General features: G+C 46.7%; 1 protein-coding gene across 1 annotated transcript; it reads right to left on the minus strand.

Moving 5' to 3' along the window:
• Window positions 1–2,241: 2,241 nt before the first annotated feature.
• On the minus strand, window positions 2,242–16,371 carry LOC114702166 (nuclear transcription factor Y subunit alpha). The gene is given in 16 exon segments (XM_037201968.1): window positions 2,242–4,720; window positions 6,341–6,386; window positions 6,388–6,440; window positions 7,012–7,041; window positions 7,043–7,107; window positions 7,110–7,159; window positions 7,161–7,183; window positions 7,462–7,628; window positions 8,533–8,601; window positions 8,604–8,648; window positions 8,764–8,883; window positions 10,996–11,025; window positions 11,028–11,065; window positions 11,067–11,136; window positions 14,857–14,863; window positions 16,297–16,371. Coding segments are annotated over 16 exon segments (942 nt in total). The 3' UTR covers window positions 2,242–4,666.
• Window positions 16,372–21,438: the final 5,067 nt, after the last annotated feature.

The raw sequence follows: 21,438 nt of genomic DNA on the forward strand, positions 1-21,438 counted from the left end.
AATCCTTAAATGGTGTAGGGAGTGGGTGGGTGGGCTTCCCACACCCAAGCCAACCCTCATGGATTTCTAGAAGCCACTCTAGAGGGACACACATTATGTTGGTTCTCCTTGAAATGTAAGAACAATAATTTCTTAAGAAGGGAGTGCCCACAGGAGGAACTTGTCAGATGGCCTTGCTGGAGACACTGGGGCTAGGACCCTTGTGGGCCGGGTGACACACCTTGCTGGACTTTTAGCTGTGTATGTCTCTTGCTTTCTATTCATTCATTTCAAGTATAACTTCCACTTTCTCTCCCCCATGATCTTTCTTGTGTCCTCATGAAGCCACCTCTTTACATGGCTTTGCTGGAGGTCCCAGGGCAGCATCAGCAGTTGTGTGGGCGTGGCCCATCCTTCCAGGTTCACATCCATGCCTGACTACCTTGCCAAGAATGGCACTGCTCATAAAACGTAGCTTGAGAGTCTGGAAGAACATAAGCACTGTCCCTGGTGGCAGAGGCTTCTACAGCGTTCCAAATGACAAACTTAGCTGCCTTTTCCTTGGGCACTCACTGGGCATCCACACAGCGAATCAGCTGCACATGGCTGAGGCCTTTTTTGGCACAACGGTTGTTTTTTTTTTTTTTTTTTCCTTACTCATCTTGGAGCCAAGACCCAAAAGAGCAGTCCTTTATTTTAATTTTAAAATTTTAAGAGTGTGTGTTTCTGTATGTGGATCTGTGACATGAGGACATGACCGCAGGGGCCAGAAGAGGATGTAAGATTTCCTGGAGCTGGAGTTACAGGTGGTTATGAGGCCACCAACTTGGATGCTGTGATTCGGGTCCTCTGCAAGAGTAGCAAGACCTCTCAGCTGCTGAGCCATGTCTCCCAAGGGCTTTAATGGGAAAACGACTTCACACTTTTAGCCTCATTACAAATTACACTCTGGTGATAGAAAGGGGTTCTCCTAGCAACCTTTAGAGATGTCCCTTAGGGAGCCACAAGCGTACAAAGACCTTCCAGGGCTCTCCTATGACAAACCCCTTTCCTACGGACTGTGCTCCCGCCCGCCCTCCGTATGTCCTGTTTCGTGTTTGACTCATTCTGAAATGCCTTTCTTCCTCAAAGCCTGGCGCCCAGCTTTGCCTGGAGGGCTCTGAGAAGCACTCTTCAGGCATCAGCAGGTGCAGTGTGGTGCTGTCTCCCCATGGTGACAACGGTCCCAGACAGAAGCACCACAGGGACCCTCCAAATGGAAGCCAGTCTCCCTCCCTGGGAGGGGCGCGGGGGGTGAGTAGGTAGGTTTCCCACAGAATCTAATCTGCATCGGCTTTCCAGAAGCCACACACACAGGAGGGCACAGCTACCATGCTGGCTCTCATCGAAACGTAAGGAGACCACTAGAATCCAGAAGGGAATCAGTATTTTCCTCCCTTATGGCTAGACCAGGCCCCTGGTTCACCTCTGACCTTGAGACAGGTCCCATTGTCCCCACGTGACTAGAAGCACACCCTAAGCGTTAGACTGAGTTGTTCAACACTGCCAGTACTTTTCCTTGGGAGCTTGGTTTCTGGCAGGACAGGCCTGCTGCATCTCACCTTGAGCTCCCAGGCTCTGCTTTTCCCTGGCTCCTGAGATAAACGGAGAAGCTAGTCTTGATTGTTCAGATTTCTGGAGAATCATAAAGCAGCAATCATACCAGAAGGCTGTGGGTTTTGCAAGCGCATCCGTGTCTACAGAAGCCAGGTCAACCTTGGAATATCATTCCTCAGGTCTGTCCACTTCTTTTTTAAGACAGGGTCTCTTAATGGCTTAGACCTTGCCAAGCAGGCCTGGCTGGCCGCTCAGCCGGCTCCAGGGATTGTCCTGCCTTCATATCCTTACTGTTGAGATTAAGCCAGGGCTGCCCCATGCCTTTCGCATGTGCTTTCTAGAGCTGAAATGAGGCTCCCAGGCTGAGACTGAGATAGCTTCCCAGCCCCAAGCTGTGGACTTTAGTTTGCTCAAAATTTAAGTAGTATATCTTCATTCCATTTAGGTCTGCCACATGGAACATTGAGGGCTGTTTTGGTGATAAAACATTATGAATGTTTCCAGGCACTGGACATGCAGATTTCTCAGATGTCACCCTTGCTGGGAGTGGGGGTGACCACCTGGCAGGAAGATAGTAAGTTGGAGGCCAGCCTGGGCTACATAGCCAGTTCAGATCTCAAAAAGCAAAACCGAAAACCAAACAAAATAAAGTCAAACCACTTTTTACTATTTTTATAAATTTATTTTAAAAAATTGCAATGACACCAATGATCACCTGTACCCCCCTTGCTGGTGGGGAGACCTACATAGTTGAGACCCAAAGGAAAATCACGACATCATTATCAGGCACCCTGCAGCCAGGGGAGGCTGTTGGTGCGGCGTCTGGACACTGGCGTGCCCCGTTCATTGCCAGTGCAATTCAAATCTACACACTAGCTATCCTGCAACAGAAGTGCTCAGGAAGTAGAGAGATGCACCAGACCAGCAGCCCGATCCTCACTCACTGTGTCTTTGAAGCCATCACTACAATCCCAAGAACAGGTCAAAAGAACTAAGTTAAACAAACAAAAACCCAGAACTCAGCCGCCCCCCAGGCTGGGACGTTGTGCTACAATACCACAAAGAAAGGGTCGTGAGCTAACTGCAGTGCAGGGGCAAATGGAAACCCAAGCATCTGTCTCAAAGGAAATCAAACTCAAACGTGCCTTCCTCAAAATGAAACTCAGCAACAATACGAGGTTAAGATTATATACAAACTTATGGAGACAAATAAATAACATTCCACAATTGCTGGCTGAAGCATTAGACGTTAGGTCTGAGGAATCCCTGACCTTCCCTTAGAATCCTCACCACCACAAAGGTAGAAATTCCTCATGGTTTTCAGTAATATCCGAAAGCTCACGTGAAGAGCCAGAAGTTTCTAGTGAGTTTACTAAAAAAGGATTAGCCCCCTCTGACATCTGGAAGCCAGGAGCAATGGCAAGATTCCTGGGAGCTGGAAGCGATGGCTTACTTCATGCTTCTCCGATTAAACCGCTCTCCACACGTGTGATGTTCCGTTCTAAGGTTAAAATCTTTCCCATCCTCAACACAGAACGAAGTCAAAGAGCCGGTCTTTAGACTTGACTGGTATCTTAACCAACCCCAAGTCTTTGGAATGACTGCACTGGACTCTGACTGCAGAGCGGCAGCCCACTCTTCTCCTCCAGCCTCAGCATCCACAGGAGATTGCGGGCTGGCTGTGTGTGGCTCAGTGGTAGAGTGCTTGTCCAGAAAACACATTTCTGAGCCCCAACTCATCCTGGGAGCTACGGCCCAATTCCTGACCCCGCAGGAATCTTCTTCCTAGTCTGTAGTGGATCCCCACAGCACAGATGCGTGTGCAAACCCTGCTGCAAGGCCTACAGAGAAAGGAGAAAACAAGTGGGAACTGGCACCAAAGAGATCAGCTGCCATGGGAAGAACATTCAGCCTCTGGGCAGCACGAAGAGGCGGGGTGAAGAAGCCGAGTCTCTCCTCCACTCCGAGCTCCAGCAGTGTTCCAGTATGCGTCCAGGATGGCCACCTCAACAGTGCTTCTTCGGACACTGGAAGGAGCACACCTCCACCTTCCCTTAGTGCACGGCAGAAGGTGGTCAGCGTGAATGTGAGTGACGTGCTCTCTTCAGCCTGAGACCAGGCCTGGCACCCAGCCACTGGAGAATCATGCTCTCTGGCAGCAGCCGGGCAGGCAGGACCCTTGCTCTCTAGAGGGAAATGCAAAGATCCTTCCCTTCCTACTCGCTGTCATAAAGCCCATGATTAAAGATCCTAGGTTTGCCTCTGTTGAAGAACCACCGTACACGTCGATACTTCAGCACAGATGTTGGGAAGTTTTGTTCTCTACTGGGAAAATCTGCTGCAAGGTCCATTTACTCTCTAAACTGTCTTTAAAGTGGCCCAGTACGAATGACGGCCCGGAAGGCCTGTTAACAGGGATGAGCAGACCAGTCAGAGCTAAGTCAGTGATGTACCTTTTAGACAGATCCTCAAGGTCGTCTATCCTTTTATCCTGAGTCCAAAAGATCCTCTCTGGACTTTCTTGGCTGAAGTAAACCAACCTAGCATGTGGGCAGACAGGTTCTTATCACACAGCCAGAGACTGCAGCTCAGTCTGCTGCTCCATGTCTGAACATGAAGCTTCCTTCTTGAGCGCCACCTGAGTGCAGTGCATCAGCCAGCCCGACATCCCGCCAGGGGATGGATGCTGGTGACATTCCACAGGAAGGCATGGGCTGCGGCTGCCTTGACTGCAGACCAAGGTGAGAAGGCTGCTCTCCCTACTCAATGGCTGACTGGCTGGCCTCAGACCACTCAAGAGAAGTGCTGTGTATGGAACGCTGGCTGGTCAACACCTCCTTGTATCATCCAAATTCACAAAAGGTCAGTGTCCCCGCCAGTCTGAATCAGGTCCTGAATGAAAGGGTGAGACAAAGGCTGGCAACTCCAGTTCATCAGCCAGCACTGCAGCTGTAATCCTGAGCTAAGCAGTTCCTGTCCTGAGCAAGGGCAGCGTGCAATCATCAGTGTCCCATTGGAAGAGTCGGCCATTTCCAAACAGCGGAAACAGTGGAGAGGAACATGACTCATCAGCTCTGCCGCCCTCCTGGGGTTAGGAAACTCGGATAATCTGTGCCATGGCTTCTTCATCAGCTTGGTTTGGATCCTACAAAGACAGAACAACAGTCCTTTACGCAGGAGTTTCTGCCTCTTACAACTCACCACCCAGGGAACCCACACAACTTTCAAGTAAACTGAAGCTCCAAAATGATCTCTTTTTCCGCACACATGGTTTAAATACAACTCTACCATCAATGAGGGGTGGCAGATCCATCCCCTGAAAGCACTAAGGCCTGGCCTGGCTCCCCATCAAGCTGCATGGTTGATAAAGTTTTGCTTTCATAGCATCCTGACCTGTGCCCACCCTTAACGTACTTGCATGGCTAGGACAAAGACCCGAGCAAGCACCATGACATGCTGTGTTTGGAATCCTAATAGTATTCTACTCCACAGGTAAAGGACTAAAAGAGGCTACGGAACTTAAGATCCTCGAGTCAGCATGGAGAATAAGGAGAGCCTTTAACACAATGGCCCACAGCTGGCAGCCCCACAGACAGCACCAAAGAACAGGAGGACTGTCCTGCTGAAGACCACCTTCATGACTGAAGGAAGTGTCAGAGCCCACCCATGGACAGGCCAAGGAAACCCAGGCTGCCTCGAGTAGACCATGAAAGTCTTTACGATCTGATACAGAAGTGCCTGTGGTCAACGGAAGAGACTGTAAGAATACGGAGGAATTCCACGTGATGACAGTGAAGCCAGCCAACCAAAGGAATTCAGTAACTCATCCAGTACTTGCTGAGTATTTGTTCAGAACTGGATCCTAAGCTAAGCCCAACAAACTCAAGAGAACAAAACCTATTTTGATGTAACTTACACTCTAGTAAGGGAAGCAGTGTGACCCAAGCAGAGAACATTTCTTGATGATTTTCATACTTTCAAGTGAAGGAAGAACTTGTAGGAAAATACAAGAGTAAAAGCTCTATCTCGAGATGAGAGCAGGCTAAAGGCCTTTCAGAGCTAACCAGGCCTAAAAGTAAGGGGACAGAAACTGCCTGGTGGTGACACACACCTGTACTCCCAGCGCTTAGAAAACGAGGGCAGGAATACTGCACTTTGAGGCTAGCCTAGGCTATGCAGTGAGAAAAAGATACCCATGCAAAACGATGGCGAAGGAGCATCTGAGCCTGGAGACTGGAAAGACGTGGACCAGGCAGGAGAGAGAGAAATGGGTAAGGGCAGGTGAAAAAGAGCATAAAGCTAGAAGCGGCGGACAAGCCTACTGGCCGCAGCTATCTGCCAACTGACCTGTCAAGTTACTCACTTCTCAAAAACACATATTCACTGCAAAAATGGTGACAAGAAGTCACTCCTATCCCACGCCCTGAGGTCGCCACAGTCAGCAAAACAACAACTAAAAGTTTACTGGAGTGCTTAACACAAGACCTGCCACGTAATAGTAAATGTCACCTACTGCTAATAGAGTATGCTAAAAGAAAAAGAAAACCTTTCCTGAAACACAGGAATTGAGAAGAAGGCAATAGAAAAACATTTAGAAAAAAACAAGAAGGGAAGAAAGGCCATGGGGTGGAAACTTTTAGTGCTTTTAAAAAGAAGAAGCTAAGCAACGACCCCGCACTCTGTGGAGACACGTCCCTTGAATGGAGGACAGCCGCTGCTGCTGAAGAGAAGGCAGAAGCAGAGGAAGAAGATTCCACCCCCTTACCTGCATGTGAGGACTATCCTTTTCTTTTGGAGAGAAGAACCGGCCCTTCACCACGCTTCCGTGCCATGCGCTGTCGATGCCGAGACTCGTGGAGGTATTTCTGAAAACAAGAACACCTAACTTGGTGAGAGCTGCCGGTCACCCAGTGCAGTCAACTGTTCAAGTTCCAGACAGTGGCACTCAAGAACAATGAACGGAGGGAAACGTGATGACCGTTATTCCCTTCCAGCACTGACGACCCAGAGGAGGCGTGGCTGAGCGGTGGCAGGTAGGAGGAGACACATCTCTACGCTCTCTGCAGGTATGTAGAATGGGTCACTGCATGCTGGCTAATGTGATGGCTGGACGGCCTCCTTTGAAGAGAGCAACCTCTTTCGTCTCCCTTGGCCCCTTGGCTACAGCTCCACAGCCATTACAGACTACAAGTGACAGACAAGCATGCAGCTGTAGACGAGACGAAGTCCGAGACAAGTCACCTCTGGACTTCTTTCGGAAGAAAGGGGAAAGAAAAGCCCTGCTTATAGCCACTGTGTGTTCTTACAGCAAGCCTGCCTGCCTCCATTGTTTGGAAGGGACAAGGAAACACTCCTACTCAAGACACTCTTACAGGCAGAACAAACGTGCTGCTGCTTCCGCCTTTCTTCCCGGCACTCCTCGCACGGCATACGCACCCTTCTTTCCTTTGGAATTTTCCCTTCGGCCCTCTAGCTTGGCCCGCGCTTGTCTCCTCTTAAGGATGCGGTGATACTGTTTGGCATTCACATACAGGGCTCTTCCTCCAGCATCTCCGCTCCAGGTAGAGGATTCTTTGGATAGCAGCACGGAGCCAGCTCCAGGCACCATCTGCAGGAACAGAGGCCAGCCCTGTTAGTAGCACGAACACTCAAAACTGCACATTCACACCTCTCTTCCGCTGTATCTCCAGTGTCTAGAATAGGCTGAGACACTGGGAGGCATCAGAATGAATTACGCATCTTGTGAGTGTCGACCACTGTTAGTGCCTGAGATGGAGTTCAACTCCAAGAAGTTCACACCATAAGCAATTTCACAACCTGCAGCTGAGATGGGGAGCCCGTGGAAGCTCCTGTGCCAGAACACAAACGGGGAACGGCCTTCCTTACCATGACCATTCCTCCCGAGTTGACCACATTGCCCGCCACCGGCAGTGTCACGGTGACAGTCCCTTGTCCACTGCTGGTTGTGTTGGTGTTGGCTCCTGTCTGAACGATCTGTGCTCCTGCCAAACTGGCTGCTGGGATGGTGATCATGCCTGAAACAGGGACTGTAACTTTAAGAAAACAAAACAAAAAAACAGGCACACGGAACAGAAAGAAGGGAAGACGGTTAGTCCCGTCCACCTGGCTATCGCATACCCTCCTGGACAGACGCACTGACAAACGCCAGGGAGAAAAGACGCCCTCCCCCACTCCTTTACTCCATTTGCTAAGCAGTCTCTGTGTAAGTTCCTTTTTGGAAGTGTCTATGAACGTCTAGGGCCCAATTCTACACACATACTTCCACTATACTATACTATACTATACTATACATACTATACACTCTAACGATGGTATCCAAAGGGCAAGATGATGTGGAGGCCTCCTCACAGACCATTCCCACGGCCAATGCAGCTGCAGCCCAAGGACCTGGTCACACTGTAAGAGGCCTTGCTGGGGCTCAGTCCGGCCTGGCTCTCTCCTATGTGGCTACCACACAGCTAGCTACTCACTCTCTGCGTGTAGTACACTGTGAGATCTTGGTCTCAATCGAACCATCATGGTTCTGGCTGAGCAGCCTTTCTAGGTTTAGTTAGCTTCAAAGCCTGTAAGTAGTCCACTCTGAGCCTGTCTCTTCCCCCGCCTATCTAGATTCGTTTCCCTCATCTCTTCCTAGGGCACAGATTCTCTGTATGTGTGTTTACATCGTCTCAGCCAGGTGGAGGCTGAGAAGCCCTCTTGACTCTAAAGTAAACAACTAGATGACTAGATGTAGAGGCCTAGAACTAAACTGCAGCAATTCTAGTCTACAAACATCATGGGCTGGTCACTATGGTGACAAGAATTGACAATCCCTGGCCAACTGGTGATGTTGTTGTGTAAATGTGATGTGACTTCACAACACCTCTGAAGCATTCCCAGGTACGCAAAGGCTAGACCTAATGGCTGCAAAGTTCCAGGGCAAGAGTGGCAGCTTACCTTGCTGGAGAATTGTGCCATCTGCGTTAACTGGCTGGTAGACGATAGTCTGCCCTTCAGCAGTCTGGCCACTTGCTGTCCCTGGACAGCAATTTGCTGCTGTGTCTGTAGAAAACAATGACATGCTCAACAGATGCCAAAGACCCACCGAGAACCCAAGGACATTTTTCATAGCTTTCGTGCATTCATATTCTATGTGAATTAGATGGCTTGCTGCTCACCTGAGTCTGGCGGCGGTGACTGCAGTCTGTGGCTGCTGAATGATGATCTGCTGAGTCTGACCCTGCTGGCCTTGCACCTGCACTGCCTGCCCGCCCTGAATCTGGATCTGACCAGGGGGACCAACTGTATCTGTGAAAGACAATACACTAAAAGGTTGGCACCAAACCGACATGACTCCGTTGGTTCCTTATTTTTGTTTTTACTTTTCATTTTTTATTTTATGTGTATGGGTGTTTTGCATGCATGTATGTATGTATTCACCATGTGCGTGCCTGGTGTCTACAGAAGCCAGAAGAGGGAGTTGTATCCTCTGGAAATGGAGTCACAAATGGCTGTGAGCTACCATGTGGGTACTGGAAATCAAATATGAGTCCTCTGGAGGAATAACTAGTGTTCTTAACTGCTGAGCTCTCTCTCCAGTCTCTCTCCTTTGGTTTCTGCATATCAGCTGAATAAATTCCTCTAGAGACCAGGAAATATGTGGAGGCACATGCCTTTAAGTCTACAACCTGGGAGGCAGAGGCAAGATGGTCAGGAATACAAGGCCAGTCTTAAAGGACTCAGTGAGTTTGAGGCTAGTGTGTGGCCTACTTAAGACCCTAGTCCCAAAATTACAACAGAGTAATAAATGCTCAGAAGAGGACAGGAGTCTTGTCCTAATATCAGCTATCAATTACTGAAAAGCTTGTTTGTGTTTTTCAAACCATCAAATAATATTGAATATTGTTTGGGATATCAACAATTAAAGAATCGGTGTTCATTAAAGAAAAAACATTGCTGGAATGGTTATCTTTTTAAAGTACATTTAATTAAAAAATACTCAAGTGCTTTATAAATGAATAAAACAACTTTCAAAATATATTCTTTCTAAGTCAAATGTTAAGCTATGGCAGCCAAGCTTAACATTATGAATAGGTCCTTGAGAGAGAGATCAGCTGTCAAGATTCCTGATCCACAGAAATTGAAATGTACAATCATCAATTTGATTGAATAAAGAATCATTATGGAAACAAGCCCTAGGCACGTCTGTGGAGGGAGTTTCTAGATTAGACGACCTGAGGTGGGAAAACCTATCCTAACTACAAGTGGCATCCATGAGCTGGGGTCCTGAACTGAGTGAAGAAAGAGAAAAGCGAGCTGACCACGGGCATCCACTACTCGGCCTCCCGGCTGCAGATGCCATGTTCCTGCCACGTCTCCTCCCCATGCTGGGCTGGTGCCCTTAAGGTGAGCCAGAAGAAAAGTAACTAATACAAAAGCTTCTTGCTACAACCATGGGAATAGACAATATGCACAGCAGGAGACAGGGGAGGTGAGGGACACGCTTGTATTCCTCTCTTACTCCAGTCCCAAGCCTCACCACCACTCAGCAACCGCCATTATGTTCATCTACTCTCCAGACTTCTCCTTTGTTCCAGGTTTGGGAGCACCAAACCTCAACAGGCAAAATACGGAAGGCATGAGATCCTGTGTGGTACCCGAGCCTAGTTCCTTTCCCTTATCTAATTGGACAGTCACTTGTTAGAAGTATCATCAGAACTTGACAAGTTTTGAAAGTTTTTTTCTTTGAAGGCTTCTAACTTGAGGAAAAGGTTCAAAAAAAAAAAGCCTCACACTCTGCTCATGTACAGAATCCCACTTCCTGACTGCTGGATACAAACTCTAAAGATCCAATGAGAAAGTACTTAGAAAGGCCCCACAACTCAAAATTTCTAGTACTTTATACTCAAGAATACCCCAACAGAAGTCAGGGTGCCAGCTCCTTAAACAAAGTCATTGCCATGGCACCTGAGACCATCTCCCTGCTCAGCAGCTTTGGAAGCGTCTGTCACTTCCTGACCCACCTGAGGAGCCCTGCTGCTCACACCCAGCAGCTGGGAGGTTACTCCAGTTAGGCGCCTTCTACCCCTGAGGCTGTAAAGGACATGCCTAGGACCTCAAGTTTCCCGCAGCTCTCCAGCTGACTGACTGTGGTAGGAAGAAGGGGAAGAGGATCAGGACACGGCTCACATCCTAGAGACGTTCTTCATCTATCTGGTAGGCTGTAACTGCCAAGTTTTCTTAAGGACTCTCAAGTATAACAATTAAAAGTGTTGGCAGCTGACTAAAGGTGAAGAACTGACACTGACTGACGCTGGCTCCATCTGTGTGTGCAAACCTGTACACAGCATGGATATATATACCACCCATACTTATATCAAACTTCACTGATGTGCAATCTATAATACTTTTAAAATACACTTACCTGCTGTAAACCTTGTGTTCCAGAACAGGTACTTGCATGATAGTTTGGCCTTGTCCACCGGCACAGCTGGACATGATGGGGTTTGGCAGTTGATGTAATTAGCTGGCCTCCACTGACTTGTACCATTAATGGCTGCCCTGGACCTGGAATGAAAATAAACACCAACAATGAAACAGCGTAAGACACAGTGGCTTCACCAGACAGTCAACTGGTCACTTGAATTGTCTTCCTGCTTGGCAGGAGGGGAGGCAAGACAGACTTTAGTGAAGTCAGTCATCCCCGTCCACAGGGTCTTTCTATGTAGTGCTAGCTGGTCTTGAACTTAGAGATCCTCCTGCCGCGGGCCTCCAAGTGCAGGATGAAAAAGTCAGTCTTTTTACCTCCCCTCCCATGTGTTTGTCTGTGTGGAGCTTATGTGCATATGCTGCTGCAGAGGGTGGCTGTCAGATCCCTGGGAGCCTGAGTTACAGTGATTAAGAGCTGCCACACGGGTGCTGGGAATGAACTCAGATCCTTTGCAGTAGCAGTATGGTGCTCTTAATCATTGAGCATCTCTGCCACTCCAAGAAAGTTAAGTGTCATGCTCTTCAGATACCTCTGCTATTTTTGATTAGTGCCAGTTGGATATCCAAAAGTCACATATAAGGAGCCTATTGAGAATCTGGAAAATCTCAATAGATGTAAGGTATTTATCACCAAAACCAGGCTGAATTTAAGAAAGCAGTCAAGTCACAGGTTGTTTGCCTTCTCAAACAGGTACCCAGGAATGGTTTTTTCTGGTACGACTGGAAGATCGTCGGTGAGGGAGTAATGGTGGTGGTGAATCCAAGCAGCCCTAACTCTAGCGCTGAATAAATAGGAAGAGCTCTGAAAGCTCATGCGAACCTTCCTCCTGGGTTCACCCAAAAAGGAAACATGAACGTTTTCCTCCACTTGAACCTGAGGAGTCCAGGAATGGTGGCTCCTAAAGAGCCACCACTTGGAGACTCATGGCCTGGGTGGGCCAGTCATCTCAGCACTGCGGAAGCTGGGGCAGGAGCATGATCTTGAGGACAGATGGAGCAGAGTGAGCTCCACATAAGCCTGATGAGACCCTGTTCAAAATCAAACCAAATCAACTCTCCAGAAATACTTTCCGGTCAGTCTGTGACAATCACAGTAGAGTTCTGCATATTGCATCTTAAATATTACATAGTTATTTAATTATCAGACACAATCAAACACTGAAATCAGATAGCTATCATGTGTAAATGATTTCTAATCTTCAAGTCTTCTGCGTCAACAGATCACTCTAGAAAGGAAGTCATCCAATGTGAAAACTCAGGGAGAATGCGTCAGAGGCCAGAGAGAAGTTGCTCTGGAGATGGGGATGAGCAACAGGCCAAATCCAAACTCCCACTGTAGACTATCTTTGCTTGAAGGAACTATCTGTAACGGAACAACTAAATACTTGTTTCTCAGTTCCAGCAGCAGTCTCCTCCAACAGCATCAGTCAACTGTGCGACGATGAATTTGTCCTAGATAAGGAGATGGTGAGGCTCTCCTGCTACCACTCACCGCCATCAGAACCATGGGAATAGCCCACCCTCAGGGCTGCCCTGAGAACTGTAAAGACTTTATGACTTAATTTGCTCACATTCTCTCCTCTTAATTTCTCCACTGAAATCCCTTTGCTACACCAATGCTTTATGTGCTATGTCAGGAAATTTTTCAGAAGCCTTACCACGGGAGTAAGAGAAAGAATTATTTAAAATTCTCCTGAAACGCTGAGATTTTATAGAGGAAAATTCCCGTCATTCCATTCTTTTCAATGCAATCTGGAGCTCCTGGGGCTGACACAGCTGTGTTGTTACTGTGTGCTGTAAGGGTGTGCAGCTCCCTGCGTGAGAGAGGGCCAGAGTGGCACTGGACAGTATCTCCTCCTGCTCGCCACCCTGTTACTCGGAGACAGTCTCCCAGGGCTCCCAGATTTAGGCAGCCAGCCCCGGGGGTTGCCTGTTTCTGTGCCCTAGTGCTGGGTTACAGGCAAAACCACATATTTATGTGAGTTCTCTAGATCAAACTTAGGTCTCCACACTGGACAGCAAATAGTCCCCAGATTTAAGACACAACAGTTTTCTGGTTATCCATCCATTCCCCCCCCCACACCACACTAACATGCTATATATCATGCGATTAACGGAGATGAGACTCTGAAGAGCTCACCATGTCTACAACAGATGATAAGACTCATGCATGAGACAGAAGCCACACAGGTAAGAGCACGTTACTAACATTCCATTCCACGTGGTTAATGACAACCCAGACACCATTTCATGTATTAACAGATGAAGCAAGCAGGACAGAAAGCTACTGCGCTCCTAAGATCACCTGTGCAGGAAGACAAACAGAACCCCCTTCTTTTGTCTTAATGTATGTGTAGAACTCGCACTGTCATCACCGAACACTACTTAAGCGCCAGGGTTGGGCAGGTTGACAGGGTCAAGGCCTTACTGTAGTGGTTCTCAACTTGTGGGTCATGACCTTATGGGTCAAATGACCTTTCACAGGGACTGCCTAAGACTATCAGAAAACAGATTATTTACTTCACAACTCATAGTAGTAGCAAAATTAGTTATGGAAGTAGCAATGAAATAATGTTATGGTTGGGGGTCACCACAAACATGAGGAGCTGTATTAAAGGTCACAGCGTTAGGAAGTTGAGAAGCACTGACTTACAGGAAGGGGCGGTTACTTCAAGAGGATCTCAGCAGCACTCACTACAAGTGGGATGCCAGTTTGTCTTTGGAAGCCAACTAAGTCATTCCAATTCAGTGGAGGATGACAGGGAGGGCAGGCATCTGAATCTTGCCAGTTTCTCAAAACTTTAGTTCTCAATGGACCCAGAAAAGACAATGTGCTACTCTTATTTTTCAAGGATATTTAAATTGACCATACATGATTCTGAAGAACAGCACTGGTTAACTCCAGTTCATTTTTTTTTTTCCATCTTTGGTTTTTCAAGACAGGATTTCTCTGTGTAGTTTTGTGTCTTTCCTGAAACTCAGTCTGTAGCCAGGCTGTCCTTGAACTCAGAGATCCTCCTGCCTCTCAACTCCAAGTACTGGGATTAAAGGCGTGTGCCACCACCACCCTCCCCCCCCCCCCCCTCCCGGTTCTGTTTTTGTTTTTTTTTTTTTTTAAAGAGAGCCCAACCTGGTCCCCAGATTCAGACTCTCATTCCTCCTGCTCATATCCAAGTGTTGGACAGGAGGCAGGGACCACCATACCCTATGCTCGCACTTAAATATGCCCATCCAAGAGATATGCCATCACTCAGCAGAGCCCGTAATGAGACAGGAAAGGCCATGCAGTCCTCGAATAAACTTGGCTCAGTGCAATGGCTGTTAGCTGTCAAGTGCACCTTTTAGCAAAAACAAAGCCACAGTACAGCCAGGCCTCTCCAGGCCACTTTCTGGTGTAATATAATTCACAAAACTTCACCAAGTGGCTGGACTGGCATCTGAGCACTGAGTAAGCTCTAAAGCCATCTGTAAAATTGTCTTCCTGTGGCTTGTTTCCTGGATTTCTAAAGCAACACACTTAGCACATACTTCTCAGAAAACAGACAGCAGTCACTAGATGTTTTTGGCATGGACACTGGCATGTTGGCCTCAGAGACAGGTTAGCAGCACAAAAGGCATGCGACTTTGCATTCAACTTGAGATCCAAACACAAACAGCAGCGGACAGGCAATGTTCATGGGCAGTGCTCACAGAGAATCAGAGAGGGCACCACTACCTGGAGGGTCTGGACTTGCTGGCCTGAGGCGGATGCCACCTGGGCCTCAGTCTGCAACTGGACAGCAGTGACACCACCCTGCTGCTGAGAACAGGAACAGGAAGAGCTTGAAATGTATCAGGATGGAAACGTACAGCTCAAGACCTGAGATCACTTGAGGGAGAATGGGGAGTCTCTGAAAAGCTTCATTCCACACAGGAGCTTTCAAAGGTGTGGACTCCCATCTCCAAGCTGTCGTATAGCAAGGCTGTCCCTAGAGTGGGCCTTATAACATACTTCTAATGACTTAACACAACAGACAATGCAGGCCTTTCCTTGTTTCCAAACACAGGGATTTTACCCCACTGCTATACATTTATGGTAAGATTTTCTTCATTTGCTTAGGCTCACAGGAACAAACCACCAGGTTTAAAGCCTTGAAATGACCAAGTTTCTGGGCTTTAACACAGCACCACGGAAGAAGGAACTAGTCATGGTGATCCAAATTTCAGCCTCGAAAGGCTGCTACTCCTGCATCCCCCAAATTGAAGACTTATTCCCATCCAAATGACTCGCTGCTTTAGAGGCAACCTTTTCAGAAAGCCACCTGACTTCCTATCCTGGGGAAGTCCTCCAGGAAGAGACCCACCAAGGCTCTGCCTGTGTGAAGGCTCCCCCAAGGCCCATTTGCTTAAGGCGGCTGCAGGAAGCTGCTAGTGCTACAGCAGTGTGGACAGGGGGGAGGCTAGGGAGGCTGGGGGGGCTACCAAGCTCACTAGTCCCCTTAATGCAGAGCAGCCTCTCCCTTGACCAGTGGGATGGAAACTCATCATCAATACTTCCTTCACCCTCCCTCTAATCTGTCTTAGTGAACCCCTATTCTAAGGAGAAAACACACCCAGGACAACAGCAACTGGCCTGTGAGCAGATAGAAACAATGTCTTTTTTCCAAAGCTGGGGGGGGGGGGGGGGGCGGGGGGATTGAGAGAAGGTTTGCTTCTATAAACTAGGTAAAAGCATGGCAAATGTTTTCTGTGCACTAATTCAAACATCTGGTCCACTTCCTTATGGAAGAAATGGCAGCCAGGAGCTCCTCTTCAATAGTGTACTTATCCAGAGCAGCACCAAAGTATTATTCTAATATTAAACTACAACTGTTCAGAATAAACTCTGGGGTAGAACAGACCAGCAGACTGCCTGAAATCTCACTGTTGTCTATTGTGGTTAAACCTTTACTTTATCACAAGTTGGCATAAAACAAAGGGAACAAGTAGACCAAATCCAGAGCCAAAGCAGCAAGTGTTCTAGCTTTCTTTTCATAAGCTACAGAGGGCCAATGTACTTTCTAAAGTGTCTTCACAGAGAACAGATGCCAAGTGGCAACAGACGGGTTCCCAGTGCAGCACAAAGTCACGAGACCGGGAGGGTCTTGTAAGGTCTGACAGGGCCCAAGCACTTCCCCAGAGTCACCACAAACAAGCCACCGCTCGGTCACCAGCTACAGAACTGAGATGGTCCAAGCACACCAGCTCCCATACCTGCTGCTGAATCTGGCCAGCCTGCACCACAATCTGCTCTGTGGAACTATTGCTGTTGGTCGTATACTGCTCCATGGCCCGCCACGTAAGAGTCCTGTAGCTTCACTCTACAGATCCCAGGCAGCTGCCAGCTAGGGAATCCTATTAGAAAGGGAAGGAGAAAACCTAAAGTGAGTCACTCAGCAAAGCTCTCTTAAGACACCATCATTTATTTTCTAACTATAGGCGATATTACTAAGAAAAACCAACAGGAGATGTTTGAGCCAGCCTGGGCTATACAAACCTTCCTCAAAAAGACGAACCAACAGAGCAAACAGAAACATGATATTGTATTTTCACATTTAAAAAATGCCTTACTTATTTGTTCCTAGAAACTTACCTTGTGTGTTAGCTATCTCTGTGATACTGTGACCAAAACCTAACAAGAGGAAAGTAATTGTTTTCTTTGGCTCAGTTTTAGTGGATTTTAGTCTTCCATGTCCTTATACAGGCTGCCACCAGCAGAACGTGGGGGCCTAGATTAAAGGTGGATTGTCCTACCTAAAATGAATCTGGATTAAAAGGTAAGTCTTCCCACTTACAATGATTCAATCAACAAAAATACCTCAAAGGTGGTTTTAGTTAATTCTGGACGTAGTCAAGCTGACACAAAGAATAGCCATCACATAACACTTGCCAAATTTATTATTTTTTTTGAAGATTTCATTTTTTTATGGCCGTATAAATTTCCATTTTGCATATGCAAGGCATTTTTATTATCCATTTCTGTTGATGACACATCTAGGTTGGGTCCATTCCTTTGTTACTGTGCAGAAGCAGCAGTAACTATGGATGTGCAAGCATCTCTGAGGTAGCACAGACCCTTTGGGTCCATGCCTACAGGTGGTATGGGCTGGTCACGTGGTAGATCTGTTTAATCTGCTTGAGAAACTGCCACACTCATTTCCACCAACCAGCTGTGTAAGTGAGGCTCCTCTCCCTATATCCTCAACAGGACTGGGGGTCTTTATTTTCTGGATGACAGCCATTCTGACTTGGGTGAGGAGGAGGTGGCATAGTTTTCATTTACATTACCCTGGTGCCTAAGGATATTGGTCACATTTGAAGATACTGGCCCTCTGTGCTTCTTCTGAGAGCTGTGGAACCTATCTATTGACTGGCAGGTCTAGTCTTCTGGTGGTTAATGTTTGCAGTTCTTGGGGCTAAGGAGGTGGCTCAGTTGGTAAAGTATATACTTGTCTCATGAGCATGAGGACCTGAGTTTGATCCAGAATGTCTAGAACTCTGGGTGTGTGGTGAGTTTATAAGGCCAGGGCTGAGAGGGCAGGGACAGCACAGCCCTGGGGCTCTAGTTCAGCCTAATTAGTGAGCCCCGCAACAATGAAAGTCCTTGTCTCAAAGGAGGACAGCAACTGAGGATGCGCAGTTGCCTCCAACAAACAACTAATAATTTGCAGATATTAACCCTTGCCTCAAGTACGCTAGGAAACTTTCATTCTGCAGACTATTCACTTTGTTAACTCTTAATTTCACATAACCCCATTTGTCAATGAATACTACTTCCGGTGCCCTTGGCTCCTAGTCAGAAGGTTCTCATCCTTTACTGCTGCACATCACTCTGGACACACCTGATCTTGTCTGATCTCACAAATCAAGCAAGGTTGGGACTCATCAGTCCTCAGTACTTGGATGGAAGACTATTCTTTCCTATGTCTATATCTCAAGTGTTTTCCTCTAGTAGTAACTTACTCCTGATTTAAAAAAAAAAAAAAAAAGATTGAGTAGGTGAACGATGAAGGGGCATTTAGTATGGCAGATGCTAATGGTAGACTCTAAGTAGTAGGTACATGGGTATCCATCATAACACTCTTTCAACTTCACTGCCTACAAATTTCTATGCTACAAAGTTGAGGAAAATACTCAATAAAAACAATAATCAGGCACCAAGCAGAGGTGACACACACCTTGAATTCCAGCACTCAAGAGGCTGAAACAGGCGGATCTCTGTGAGTCTCAAGACAGTCAGAGCTACACAAGAAACCCCTCTCAAAAAAACCAAGAAAAAGTAATAATAATCAGACTTATTAACCATAACCAAAACAGACCACTACACCTTTAGTGTGGTTCTAATGGACTTGCAATGGGAAGATAATGTAAACAGCAACATAACTAAACTCGATTGCTACTTTATTAGCATGTGTTCATTGTATAAAACAATGGCTTTTACATAATGTATGTAACCTGTCTGGACCACGCTGACCTCTTTTTTTCTTTACAAATAATCCCCCTCTTTTTGTCAGTTTTTTTTTTTTTTTTTTTTAAGATTTATTTATTATGTATACAGAAGAGGGCGCCAAATCTCATTACAGATGGTTGTGAGCCACCATGTGGTTGCTGGGAATTGAACTCAGGACCTCTGGAAGAACAGTCAGTGATCTTAACCTCTGAGCCATCTCTCCAGCCCTTTTTGTCAGTTTTAATCTAGAGTATGTGCACGAGAGAACATAGTTGGTGGTTGTCTTTCTGAACATGCCTCCTTTCCCTTACTGCGTTGTTGCGGTTCCATTTGTTCTTAATGTACAATAGTCCATTGAGTACACATCCGTTTACCACTGATGGGCACCTAGACTCCTAACTTGGTGGCTGTGAGGGCAGCAATGAATGCAGTGCCTTTAGTATATATGTTAGTTCTGCTCTCTTCAGGTGTAACCCCAGAGCGGTACAGCTAAATTCTCCAAAACCTAAGACTAGCTCTAGTCTTAGGTTTTGGAGAATTTCCACACTGGTGGCTACTCCTGGTGTCAACTCGACTACATCTGGTATTAACGAAAATCAAGCAGCTGGGTACACCTGTGAGGAATTTGTCTAAATTCAATCACCTGAAGTGGGAAGACCCACCTTCAATCTGGCGGCAGCCTGTAGAAAGGACATGGAAGAAGAACACTTGTGCTCTTTCCCTGCTTGCCTTTGCTGGCAAGTTCATTCCTTCCCTGCCATTAACAGCCTACTTCTTCAGGATTCTGGTGTGTATGGAACATTCTGCTTTGAGGACTGAACAACCTCTGGATTCTCGGACTTTCTGTTGGTAGACAGCCAATGGCGGACGAGCTGGATCACAGGTATAAGCCACCTCTACACACACACTCAGTCTCTCTTTCAGTTCTATTCCTTGAGAACCCTGACTAATAAATATATGCACCAATTTCCATATACTCTCTATAGTGGTTGAACTAGTTTATATTCCATCCAAGGATATTTAAGAGCTGCTCCCATTCTTGACAGCATCCTGTTTTCTTCTTTTAGTGTGTGTGTGGGGGTTTTGAGACAGGGTTTCTCTGCAGAACAGCTGTCCTGGAACTCGCTTTGTAGACCATGCTGGCTTCTGCCTGCCTCTGCCTCCCTGGGTACGTAACACCATTCTCTATTTTCTTAATGACAGCTATTCTGACTTGAGTGAGTATAGTTTTGATTTGTATTCCTGGTGGCTCAGTATGTTATTTTTTCATACATCTACAGGTCATTTGTAATCTTTTGAGAACTGTTTATTGTGTAGATTATTTTGGTTTTTTTTAATTTCTGAGTTTTTTTCTATATTCTAGATATTAATCACATCAGATGAAAAGCTGGCGAAGTTTACTGATTGTTATACCAGCTTTCTTTGAGCCAGTTGAATGAGTTGATTCTTGAGAGACTCCAGATACAATACGGAAAATCAGCCAAACTAGGTGGCTCTACTAGGGAAACCAATGTTTCCCTTTTGTGTTTGTGTGTGTGTGTGTGTGTGTAGACAGGGTTTCTTCAAATAGCCCTGATTGTCCTGGAACCCTTTCTATAGACCAGGCTGGCCTCAAACTCAGAGATCCACCTGCCCTTCCAGGTGCTGGGATTAAAGACATGAACCCACACAGCAGGCCTCAGGTTCACACATTTTACCTTATGTCTAACACAAAATGTCTATGTCTTTAAACTAATAAAGTTGAGATTACAATATAAACAAGCATGGCACCATTCATATAAACCCTGATATCGGTAGCCTAGACAGGAAGAAAAGATCAGAGTTCCTTGGGCCTGAGAAAGAGAAGGGGAGGCTAACTGGGCAAGCTCCACAAACCTTCTGGGGGTGACAAAAGTTCTCATCACTTTCCAGAAGTAGGGACTGTACCCGTGTGGAGAGCTTTAAAAACTCACCAAGATATACACACATACAGTGATTACACTTTGATGTGAAAAATAGAGTATTAACAGTCTCTGTATTTCAGTACGTCCACTAGCCCCAAGTCCCCTTCCTATAAGGCTTTCTTCTTGGCTAAATTTCCATAAATCTGCATCTTATCAGATTAAAATGTAAAATGGAGCTTGAAGGATGATTAACAAGTAGCACCTAGACTTCATTAGTTTATCCTGCTGATACAAAGGCCTCGCTGTGGAAACCGCTGTACTTGGAAGGGTTTGAAAAGCAGAGGCAGCTCCAAAGGCAGCAGCCCTTCTGCATTAGCAAGGGCGCAGTGGCGCTTGCTTCCTGGCTCCAGTGGAGCTGCATGCGCCTGCTTCTGTCAACTGCAGCTAGAACCAACCGCATGCGACCTGACAGGCTGCCCTCAAGTGCTCCTCTGCCCAAGAGGAGGACGAAACTGAGGCTGCTGTATTCAGTCTGTCTAGCTCTTCCACCACATTCTCAATGTTTCTGAAAGTGAGGATATAAATGAATATGAATGAGAGTGGGTTTATTCTGGTCTCTCAAACATTCTTTCCACAGCACTCCCTGCCCATTTAAAAGGCACAGAAGCAGTTGGCCAGAGCTTAGATTCTAACTTCCAAGAGGCTTTTAAGTCTAAAAGGGAACAAAAATGTCTTCTACTCCTAGGAGGAGAACAAAGTAAACACGAGTTTGGAAGATAGGCTTTTCTAGCTGGGGATAAATCAAGGAAACCACCAGGGAGGTGTCATGTGAATGACCTCAAGTGTGAGGTCCAGTCTAGGGTGAAGTCCTTCCAAGGGGAAAGTCTCAGGCCGTGTCTAGCGAAAGCCAGTCTGCATTACTTTTTCTTAAAAGGCAGAGGCAGATAACAAGTGCAGGCTCCGACGCCCAGGCGACAGTCACCAGAGGATAACTGCCTTTTGTCAGCAAAAACATTTGGCATT

This window comes from Peromyscus leucopus, unplaced genomic scaffold (genome assembly GCF_004664715.2).
Source record: "Peromyscus leucopus breed LL Stock unplaced genomic scaffold, UCI_PerLeu_2.1 scaffold_555, whole genome shotgun sequence".
Lineage (NCBI taxonomy): Eukaryota > Metazoa > Chordata > Mammalia > Rodentia > Cricetidae > Peromyscus > Peromyscus leucopus.